An 11,891-nucleotide genomic window follows, 5' to 3' on the forward strand; every position below is an offset into this window, starting at 1 on the left:
GTTTTCGCCGTCTGTCAATAAAAATCTGTGTCCACATAATCCGTTTTCCCTGTCATCATTCCGTTTTTATGCCGTGACGAATCGTCTCATGTCACTCGTATTGTTGTCATCTCTGGTGTGAATGGGTGGCGTGTGGGTAGTCGTTGACTTTGTGTCTCCAAATTAAAGTGTCCCGTTCCGTGCAAGTGCAAGGCACGCTTCCTACGATCAACGGAGCGTTAATTATAACAGGCATGATGACTGTGGACTGTGGCTAATTGGGTTAAATTAAGACTTGGGCAGTTCGGCGCCGCGGGCCTGTTACCTGTTAACTGCTGACCATAATTACTGCCTGCCTCATTGCCGCATTGAGATAGCCTACTTGATGATGGTTTCACCATTTACCGAGCTGCCGAGTGACTCATCCATATCGCATCATCAGGTTCTACCATTTTCACCGGGGGTTTCTGCCATTAAACGCTACGATGAGCTAATCCAGACGCATTCCTGCCGCTAAAAATAACCGCCACCATCCATTTCACACCTTTCGGATGGGTACACACCTGCACGCAAAAACTGTGGCCGCCTGTGTGTGGAGCGCACGCACCGACTGCAACGCCTTTGGCCACATATGTTTACGCTTAAAATTCCGCTGCGTGTGTGGTGTTGACGTTGACTGAATGAATCGCAATCCCCTCCGCAAAACATGGTTCACCTCCAGCTTTAGAAAATTCACCATAACCTCTCACATTCCGTCAGTCGGTTTGATTGCTAAACGCTACGTTTCGTTTCGGTTGACACATTTCCACCTCCAGAGCGCCGGAAGCAGCTGCGTCAGGTGCTGACGACCGATGGCGTCCCGGTGCCCCCCAAGTCGGTCCCACACGTTGGAACGCAACCGTCGACCACGTCGTCGACTGTTCAACAGCAGCAGCAGGACCAAAGTGATGCGTCGTACGATAGCAGCACGAGCCAGGAGGTGGACACCGAGTTTGTGCCCCAAGGTGACGAGAGTCTGCCGTGGCGCCAATCACGCAGCTCATCGCTAGGTCGGCAACCGGGGGTCGCCCCGTGGAGACGTCCGTCTCAGGACGGGCGGCGTACGTCGCGCGATCGGTCGCTATCGATCGATCGGCGGGAAGAAGTGAAACCGTGGACCTCGGAGGTTGTTAAGCTGAAGAAGACCGCCACCGAGCGGAAGACGATTGAGAAGGAGAAACTAGCCAGTGTCCAGCTGAAGCCGACGCAAATTCAGAAGCCCCAGATCAAGCGGGAGCAGCTGGAGAAGGTCGACCTGAAGATGGTCAAGCAGCAGCGGCAACGGGAAGAGATCAGCGAACAGCACATGGAGGAGATGGTCGAGGCCATCATAAGCGAGCGGACGGAGGATCAGGTCGACTATGGGGTGCAGAAGCTGCGCCACGATGAGGACATTTCCATCTTGGAGATCACCCAGCAGGTGGATGAGCTCATTCTGCGGGATTCGCAAAAGACGAAAGGCGAAGGAGTACCGTGGCGTCGCGGAGGCCCCCGAAAGGAGAAGCAGGAGTTTGTGGAGACGGACGAAAGTAATCGGCTAACGGTGAACCGGGAGGAGGTTACACTCGAGCACGACCAAAAGGCCGGCGTGGCCTGGCGCCGTGGTAAGGCGCCGGTAGAGCCGGAAGTGGAGCGTCAACCTTTCGCCCAGGTCGAAGACTCGGCCCTGCTCAGTGTGGATCGGTCGGAGGAGCAAGAAGCGAAACAAGTGGAAGTGGAAAAGGGAGTTCCGTGGCGTAGAGGTCCCAAACCCGAACGGGGACAGTTCACGGAGCAGGAAGATAGCTCCCTGTTGACGGTGGAGCAGAGCGAACAGGAGATCGAAACGGCTCCCACTGAGAAGCCGGTCGCCTGGCGAAGAGGTCCCAAGGAGCCAAAAGAACCGCTGGAGCCGGAGGAGAAAGCAGCAGAGGAGCAACCGCCGTCGGTGCCGCCGTGGATGCGTGGACGTAAGCCAGGTCCGAAGCGGGAGCTACCGAAGCCACCGGAGCCAGAGCAGATCCCGCAAGTGGCGCTGAAGCCGACACCGCGACAAAAGAAGGAACTGGTCCGGGAGACGATCGAGGAGGTATCACTGAAGCCAGTGCCCAAGAGGCCGCAACCGCAAGAGGAAGCTAGCCCCGCCGCCGCCGAAGAGGCGCCGGAGCAACGAACGAAACCGAAAAAGATCACCGAACTCACGCCGAGTCAGGAGTTGGAGTGGTTGGAGAAGGTAAACTTGGAACCGGTGGAGAAGCCACCGGTGGCCCATGAACCGGCCGTGGCAGAGAAACGACCGGACGAACCGCCGAAGGAGGCCGCTGCACCCGAGCAGCCCTCGTGGAGACGTACGAAAAAGCCGAAGCCAGAGGAGCCGACGCAGGAGGAGAAACAGTGGCCCACAGGCAAACGGAGGCCACTGCCGGAAGAGCCGAAGGAAGACATCACGCTGAAGCCAATTCCGAGGCCCAGCGTTGAGGAGACTCCGGTACCGGTTGAGGACGCTTTTGTTGGTCGCGTTCCACAACCACCCATCGAAGATACAGAGACCGCAGTGCTGGAGGAGGAAAAGGAACAGGAGTCATCACTACCGCCATGGCGAAGAGGTAAGAAACCTGCGCCAAAGCGTGAATTGCCGGCCCCGGCTGAACCGGAGCACGTCGAGCAGATCGCTCTTAAACCTACACCGCGCCAGAAGAAGGAACTACCGAAGGAGTCGATCGAGGAGATCACCCTGAAACCCGTGCCGAAGAAACCCGTCACCGAAGAGGTCCCGGTGGCCGAACCTGAGGAAGCGGAAGTCAAACCGGTGAAGGTGGTAAAGAAGAAGAAGGAAAAGCCTTTGCCGACGGAACTAGAAAAGATGACGCCGCTCGAGTTCAGCCCTACGGAGGCACCGGATGCAGAGAGAGAAGAGTTGGAACGGATGCCTGTCCAAGAGAAGCCGGCAGAGCCGGATAGCGAGCAGGAGAAAACAAGCTGGCGTCGACAGCAGAAACCCAAATTAGAACCGGAAGTGCCCGAGGAGAAACGGTGGCCAACGGGTAAACGGCATCCACTGCCGGAGCAACCTCACGAGGAGGTGCTACTGAAGCCGATTCCGAAACCCTCGAAAGAGGACGAATCGAAACCGGTGCAAGAACCAGTAATCAAGCCACGACCTGTTCCGGAGTTGCCTGACAAACCGGAAACGGAACTATCACTCGAGAAGCCCGAACCACCAGAGCCCGAGGAGGACAAGTCCGCAAGTCTTCCGCCGTGGCGTCGGGGAAAGAAACCGACCACGAAGCGGGAACTTCCGAAGCCAGCGGAACCGGAAGTGGTGGAAAAGGTGGAGCTGAAAGCGACCCGCCGTGAGCGAAAAGAGATACCGAAGGAAAGCCTCGAAGAAGTGACACTAAAGCCGGTTGCGAAGAAGATGCCGGAGGAACCGATACCGGAGCCAGTGGAACCGGTTGAATCGGTTCTGGCACCGGCACCGAAGAAGGTCAAAAAACTGAAGCCAAAGCAACCATTGGAGGCACTGGACAGGGTAGAGTTCGAGCCACGACCGGATGTGGAAGAAGAGGCCCCCGGGCCGGAACCCGTACCAGCGGTTGAACCTGCGCCCGAGGTACCGCCTGAGGAACCCGCAAAAGATCGCTGGATTAGGAAGCAAAAACCGAAACCAGACGAACCGGAAGAAGAGTTGAAGAAGTGGCCCACCGGCAAGCGGCACCCGCTGCCGGAGGAACCGAAGGAGAAAGTTACGCTCAAGCCAATCCCTAGACCAACTAAGGAGGAAGAACTTCCAAAAGAACAGCCTCGCCCGGGTGCTCCAGAACACAAGCTCGACCAACCGGCCGAGGCGCCCGCCGAGGACGATGAGTCTCATCTGCCACCGTGGCGTCGGGGACGCAAGGGAGTGCCAAAGCGCGAAATCCCCGTACCCGAGCCGGAGGTCATGGAAACGGTCACCCTGAAGCCGACTCCAAAACGAGCGAAGGAACTACCGCAGGAAACACTCGAAGAAGTGTCACTCAAACCGGTCCCGCAGCAAGCGCAGGAAGAAGTCCTGCCACAGGACACCGTCGAGACGGCGGTCGTGAAGGAACTCCCGACGAAGAAGGTGAAGAAACCGAAACGCAGGGAAGAACTGGAGACTTTGGAGAAACCGCTCTACCCGGAAATCCCGGAACCGGACGAAGTCCAACTGGAGAAGGTCGAACCAACCGTAGAAGCGCCTGTCCAGGTGCCAGAAGAAGTGACACCACAGCCTGCCTGGAGGCGAACGCCAAAACCGAAACCGGCCGAGACGGAGCCGGAAGAGAAACAGTGGCCAACGGGTAAGCGTCGCCCACCGACCGAGGAGCCGAAGGAAGAGGTAACGCTGAAACCGATTCCACGGCCCCAGCAACAGCAGGAACCAGCCCCGGAACCGATGGAACCCACGACCCCGTGGCGTCGGACGAAGAAAGAAAAGTCCCCGGTTCCGGAGGAGGAACCAAAGGAGTGGCCCAAGGGCAAGCGAAGACCGCTCGTCGATACACCCAAGGAGGAGGTGATCTTGAAACCAATTCCTAAGCCCACCAAAGAGGAAGCTGCACCGGAACCTGTAGCGGCTGTGGAACCCATCTTGAAGCGCCCGGAACCGGAAGAACCGGAATCGCGACCGTACCGGCGGGGCAGAAAAGAGTTGCCCAAGGCCGAGGAGCCACCGGCGCGCGAGGAAGTAACGCTCAAGCCCGTCCCGAAGCGGGCAGCAGCCGCGGAGACGGTCCGGGAGGAAGTCATACTGAAACCGGTCCCAGCACAGCAAGCTCTCGTGGAAGTTGGTGAAGAATCTCTCGCTACCCTAGAACCGGCGCCTGAGGAACCGGAAGCTCGGGTGGCAGAAACCGTCATGGACATTGTGCCGGAGGAGGTACTCGATCTGATTCCGGAGCAGACACCCCGCGAGGTGGCGAAGAAGCGCAAGTCACGCAACAAGAAGCACGTCGTGTTCCGGGAGGAACTCAGCACCTTCGCCATGGAACCGGAGGACGAGCCGGAAGAGGACGTAGAACCGGAGGAAGAAGCGCTCCCGGTCGAGTCCAGGTCGAGCATTACGCTGTCCCGCCCGGACGCAAAACCCTTGGAACCGGTGGCCGCCATGGAGGTAGTGCCAGAAGAGGAAGTACAATCCGAGTTCCGCAAGGAGCTGGAGGTCCGGGTGCAGTCCAACATCGTGAAGCGGGAGAGACACCGGCGGGTGTTCATCGACGACCAGGGTCAGCCGCTACCGGAGCTGGAGATCATCACCCAGAAGCGGGTCCAGGAGGTTACGGACAAGGTGGCCGAAGAGGAGGTGCGCGAGGATCGCCAGCTGACGGAGAAGACCCAGCGGCTGCGCCTGGCCGAGACACGGATCGAGGAGCAGAGCTCGGTAACGGTAGTCCAGCCCGACGTGCGGCCGCCGAGCTTTATCGAGAAGCTCCAGCCGCTGGTCTGTGAGCCCGAGCAGCCGGTCCTGCTACGTGCCCGGCTCCAGGGAGTCCCGTTCCCGACGGTGCGCTGGTTCTTCAACGACACGGTCCTGTTCGCCAACCCGGAGTACGTGATGGGTGTGGTCGAGGACGTGGCCACGCTCGAGATCGCCACCGTACAACCGTACCACGTGGGAATCTACACTTGCGAGGCACGGAACGTGGCCGGAGTGGCGACGAGCCGGGCGAATATCGTGGTCCAGGAGCGTCCGGAAACCGGCGAAGCACCACGCTTCGTGGTGCCGCTGAAGATTTCGCTCGACGACGCCAAGACGCTGGCCACGGTTACGTGCCAGGTGGCCGGCATTCCAACGCCCACGGTGCGCTGGCTGCGTGACGAGATCGAGATCACCGAGGAAGAAACGCGCATCGAGACGCTCTACGAGGAACGCACCGGTCACGTCCGGTTGACGGTGGCCGAACCGCAGCAAAACGTGCCAACCGTGTACACGGTCGTAGCGGAGAACCGATTTGGTCGCGCGGTTGGCAAAGCGAACGTCTTCATCCAAGCGATCGAACGGCGGGAGCCGACTTTCCGGCCACAGGCGGTGGCTCCACAGATCGTGCAGCCGCTCGAGGCGCAGGTTGTCCGGACCGGAAGCACGCTGGTGTTTGAGTGTCGGTACACCGGCGTTCCGCGGCCCACCGTCAGCTGGTTCCGCAACAGCAAGGAGGTGATCGAAGAGGAAGAGATCACGATTGAGACGGAGGAGTTCCGGAGTAGGCTGGAGATCCGGAGCGTCACCCGGCAGCGTGGCGGCAAGTACGAGATCCGGGTTACGAACGAGGCCGGTGAAGCCAGATCTTCCGCATCGGTGGCCATCTCCGACTCGAGCGACGCGGACGAAGCGAAAGCACCACGCTTCGTGGAACCGCTGGTGCCGAGGTTGATAGCCGAGGCGGAGGTGTGCATTCTGGAGGCGTCGGTTGACAGTTACCCGACCTCGACGTTCCAGTGGTTCCGCGAGGGTACCGCGATCACCTCCAGCAACGAGCGGCGCATCGTCACGACCGACAACCGCTCGATTCTGATCATCGAATCGTTCGCCCGCACGGACCGCGGCGCGTACACGTGCCGGGCGGAGAACGTGGCAGGTTCGGTAACGTCCACTGCGACCGTCCAGACACTGGACACCATCGAAACGGAGGTTACCGAATACATATCACCGCGGTTTTTGGAAACAATCAAACCGACGCGTGTTATGGACGGCGAACGGCTGACGCTCGAATGCCGGGTCGTGGCGATGCCGCTGCCGCGCGTCCACTGGTACCACGACGGGCAGCAGATCCGCGAGACGAAGGACAAGCAGGTGCAGCAAGACTCGGCCGGTCGGTGCGTGCTCACCGTTAGCGAGGTGTTCCCGGAGGACACGGGTGAGTATACGTGCGTGGCGGAGAACCGGATCGGCGAAGCGATCTGTCGCGCCACCGTCAGCGTTGAGCCGTTCGAGTACGTGCCGGATTCGGAGCAGTTCCGCAGCTCCGAGGAAGACCTGTTGACCGATAAGGTAGGTCCCCACCTCAGCACTTTCCCACTAGAGTTCTCCACTAAGCGATCCGATCCGTGATTTCGCCTTCTCGCCTATTAGTCTATTTCAACACTGGAAGAGTACGCGGAACCGCTCGAATACGCACCGGAGATCGTGAAGCAGCTGCCGACGGTGGTCCACTCGCAGGAACGCGAACTGACCAAGCTGGAGGTGAAGGTCGTGGCGCACCCGAAACCACAGATCCGCTGGCTGAAGGCGGGCGAAGAGATTATCCCGTCGGACGAGTTCCAGATCGAGAACCTCGCCGACGGTACCTCGATCCTGATCATCACCGACATCTATCCGGACGACTCGGGCGAGATCACGTTCGAAGCGCACAACGCGCTCGGCGTCGCGCAGACGACCACCGCACTGGTCGTGGAAGGTATACCCCGTGCCACCGGGACGTCCTGTGACGCCTATGACGTTGTGCACTATTATAAGCGCTTCTGTACTAATCTGGCTTCTTCTTCTCTCGGGGGTTTTTGTTTCGTAGACATTCTTTCTCTTTCTCCTAGGAACCGCTTCTTTTTTTTCTGCTAATACCAAACCGCCGAACAGCCGGTTTGTTTGGTTTTGAATGATTTTTTGTCTTCTTTCCAGCCACTACCGATAATGCCTATCTCTCTCTTTCTCTTTCTTTCTCTTTGACAACTTTTTCCAACTCTGCAATGTCTTATTCCCACTATTCCCGTTATTATTCCTTACCGATTCCCGACCGAAAAACCTTCCTGTAAATATAATACCGAAAACACTGCCCCAAACGACACTACTCAGCGGCGGGGTCCAACCCACTCACAGCTCACCTACTCACATACCCTACTCTATACTTACCACGCCACAATAGAGCAAATAAAAGAAACAAAACCCACTTCTCAATCTACGCCAAACTCTCAGCACCGCCAAACGCAACCGAATTCTTCACTGAAGTACTACCACATGCATATATACTTGAAACAAAGAATCAAACCCCATACAAAGAAGAACTTGTGGACGACGTGGCACTAATATGAGTTACGAATCTCGATCGATTTCAGAAATTGTCGGCACCAAAGCGTATCGCAAACCGGAATGGGTCCAGCACATGGAAGAGATGAAGGAAGCGCTGAAAGGTAAACCATCGCCACGATGGCGGTTCCCTACACCAAGATCTCACCACACTACTCCGTCTCTTTGGTCAATACAAATTGTTCAGCGTCTCTTTACGTCACCATCACCGAATATCAATGGCCCAAAGCCATCGTCTCTAGACTCCAGCGGTCCCCGGATACGAGTACTGCAAATCGACCACTCGAGTCCGGTCATTGATCGACTTGTCGACATATTAGAATCATGTCGACTACCAAAGCTGTATATAAGCTATGGCTCACCGCTGGCATAGATGAATCGCTGTTAAAGGACCACGCACAATATGGTCTGCAATGCTCGTATCCGAGGACCCCGTTCACCGTTCACTACCACTATCACTTCACCCTCGTACTTCATGATTTCAAAGTCATCTTTCACATTAACCCATTTCTTCGTTGATCTAACCCGCGGTTTGTCTGTGGTGTGTGTTAACTTATCGAGTGGCCGTATTTGAGTGTGACGCGCTTTAATCGTAGCATGCCATTTTCTTGTACGTAGAAAGTAGTACCGAAGATTTGGACGAGTTCCTCCAGCTGGAAGCATCCTGCCGCGACGGAAGTCCACCGACTCGCTGCTGAACTGCCTGACGCCGCCTCTGTTAGTGTTTAGTGTGCCAAAGCCTATCTGTGATTGACACCTTTCCGTGTGTGCCTCTGTGTGTGTGTGTTTTGTAGTTTGTATTTGTATCTTATGTTCATTGTTGCACATTGTTGTTTGTTCACCCTGCGCGCCCATGTCATCCATATCTGTCGTTTCGCACGATCACGATCCACTTCTTCACAACTAAACAGGCATACACTAGGCAGGTAAGTCAAAGCGAGTCCTACAACAGATCAGTACACGTAGTTCGTAGAAGTAGAAGCAAGTGCACGAGTGCGCCGCTGCGAGCGCTTCCGATGGCTTTCCGGCACTAATGAGTACCCCCTCGAAACGTTTCCTTTGCCACGCGCGCCCAAACGCCCCCGTTTATTGCAGCCTCGTACTCTGTGCCGTCGTACTCGGTCGAGATCAAAGATTCGCGCGCCATGCTGGGCGAGAAAGGATTCTTCGAGTGTCACTACGCGGGCAATCCGAAGCCAGGTAGGCAGACCACCGACTGTGGGGGCCTAAAAAGGCCATCACCAACACACTACATCACCATACAGAACTCAGACTCGCAAACCGTGCAGATCGTGCAGGGTCGCCGATCATCCGGACCGGTAGCCCACCATCACACAGGAGCACACGTCAGACAGTAGCACACGGGTCATCACACCTTGCCACACCAGCTACGGGTCCGCTAATCACTTCGGACTTCCATTGTAGATATACTGTGGTACCGCAACGGTAAGATCGTGATACAGAACGAGCGGACCAGGATCCGCACCAGTGACACCCAGTCCACGCTGACGATCTACCCGGTGGAGGTGTCGGACTTTGGGTTCTACAAGTGCAAAGCGATGAACGATGCCGGCACGTGCGAGTCGGTGTCGAAGCTGATCGAGAGCATCGTGCCGACGCTGAGCGATGACGAGCGCGCGGAACTGGACGCGGCCCGCTCGCCAAGGCGCGGCAGCCGGGCAGGGCTCCGGAATGGCAAGGCGACCGACAAGATCGAGCTGGTGGTCGAGGAGAGCGAAGAGGTGCGCCGCGAGAAGGTGGAGAAGCGCAAGAAGCGGGACGAGAAGCGCAAGCAGAAGGAGTCGCTGCTGATCGACGAGCTGGTGCAGCAGGAGATGGAGGCGTCGCTGCAGGAGAAGATCAAGTTTAGCTCCGAATCGACCAGCACGCTCACCACGAGCACCACGTCGGAGCTGACGCAGGACGTGAAGCTGTCGAAGGATCGGGCCACCGTTCGGTTCAAAGAGCACACGGAAACGCTGGTGGAAGAGATCGTCACGACCGAGACGGTGCAGGAGATCGAACGGATGGTGATCACGGAGAAGCTGGACGTGTCGGACGTGGACAGCGTGAAGCAGTCGCTCGAGGTGAACGAAATCCTCACGAACCTGCGGGCGGGCGAGTTCGGGCCAGGCGAGGCGCCGCTCCGCGAGCTCGCCACCATCGCGTTCATGGTGAAGCACGGCGTGACGGTGAGCGAAATCACCGGCTTCTACCAGGCGAACCACTTCCCGGCCCTGCAGCAGCCCGAGTCGCAGTCGGCCATGGTACTGCTGCTGGAGCGCGAGGGTTACGCCAACATCGTCACCGAGATCCTGGCCGAGACGGACGCCATGGACGAGGCGCAGCTGGCGGCGACGGCCGGCTTCCGCGCGTTCATGCGCATGATCGAGGTGAACCACGCGAGCGTCGAGGAGATCATCGCCCACTTCTCGCCGGACGACTTCGTGGTGCAGGAGTGGAAAACCGAGACCGCTTTCGAGGTGCGCTAACATGGCCCCGGCTAGAGCCGATTCCGCACTAACAGTGTCGCTGCCCGCAAGGATACGCTTCTGACCGCTCTGACGCTTTCCGTTTTCCGTTTTCTAGAAACACGAAGAGTCGCGCCTTATCTCGTCGAGCGAAGTCCGCACCACTGGTAAATGTGCCGCACCGGAGTCGCAAGTGTGTGACGTCTGACGTCCAGTACTAATCCGCGGCAATTCTTTTATCTTTCCATTGCTCACACCTTTGCTTTGCGCCAACCAACCTGCACCAACAGAGACCACCGTGCGAACGATGAAGGAGCTGGACATCAAAGGTTTGAAATCCTAATGCCTTCCCCTGCACGTGCTTCCTATACTTGCTCTCTTTCTGTGTGCGTGTGCGTGTGTACGCCAACTGCTTGCCGCTGCCCTGAGCCTGCTGCCCTACTCTATACTATACTACCCTTGTCTGTCCCCGAGAACCATCCCGAAAGGACAGAGTCACCATTTCATAGGCTAGAAGCTCTCTAGTATTGCGCCACGTTGCGCTGTTGCTCCGTTGTTGCTCTTTGCGTGTAGAACTCTTTAGGTGTGCGTGTGCGCGTGCGTTTGCTTGAAAGATCTAGTTAGTTTACGCCAGCCGAAGGGTCCGAAATAAAGTGCAATACATATGTTATTCGTCTAATATAATCCATGCACCTCCTCTCGGGAGGTCTTTTCTGCCGTTTGCCTTTTCTTTCTTACCTTAAGCAGCTTATCGCTTATCGAGTTTTGTAGCGCTGCCGCTGAGCTGAGTGTGTTGAGCTTCTGTAGTTCCGCTTCATCTGTCTGCGCCTCTTATTGCCGTCATTCAGGGGGGCTCGCCATGCTCCTGTTTTGGGGCGAGTCGTATAGCGCGGTGAGTACGGTGATGAATTTCTTTTAACCCTCTTCTACCAAGGTGGTAAGTGTTCAAGTCTAAAACCGATTGCGCCTGCATCCGTTCGACCGAAAACTGTTCCGTCCGCCTTCGTTCGTGTCTAGTAGATAGCGCCCGACTTCCTTTGGTAGATTAGCCTTGGCCCCCCGTGCATCGTCTTGTTAGCGTCTTGGCATGCTGCGAACTTACGCTAAGTTGTCAATCCTTCGTGCGTGCTCTCTCTCTCTCTCTATTTCTGTATCTCTTTCTGTCTATTCTGTATGTCGACTAAAGTCGACATTCGCCGTGAACGTCGCAACTGTCCGTTTGTTCAAGCTCTGTATTGGGATTGCATTTCCTGTTTTGACAGCACCGCCACACAAGCCGCCTAGCCTCCTAGATGAATGGCCTTTGCCGGCCTTGGCACCTAAAGCCTCGGAATGTGAAATGATGCGAATGATCGCCTGTTCTGACTTTTTCTCTCGCTGTC

General features: G+C 57.0%; 1 protein-coding gene across 1 annotated transcript in view; it reads left to right on the forward strand.

Annotated features, from left to right (window-relative positions):
- The window catches only part of LOC128279202 (titin-like), an 84,143-nt gene that overhangs the window by 28,850 nt on the left and 43,402 nt on the right, over positions 1 to 11,891 (forward strand). The window contains 6 exon segments of the mRNA XM_053017920.1: positions 795 to 7,009; positions 7,112 to 7,415; positions 8,068 to 8,142; positions 9,134 to 9,238; positions 9,464 to 10,521; positions 10,628 to 10,676. Coding sequence (XP_052873880.1) covers positions 795 to 7,009; positions 7,112 to 7,415; positions 8,068 to 8,142; positions 9,134 to 9,238; positions 9,464 to 10,521; positions 10,628 to 10,676 — 7,806 coding nt within the window.

The sequence above is a fragment of the Anopheles cruzii genome, chromosome 2 (genome assembly GCF_943734635.1).
Source record: "Anopheles cruzii chromosome 2, idAnoCruzAS_RS32_06, whole genome shotgun sequence".
Lineage (NCBI taxonomy): Eukaryota > Metazoa > Arthropoda > Insecta > Diptera > Culicidae > Anopheles > Anopheles cruzii.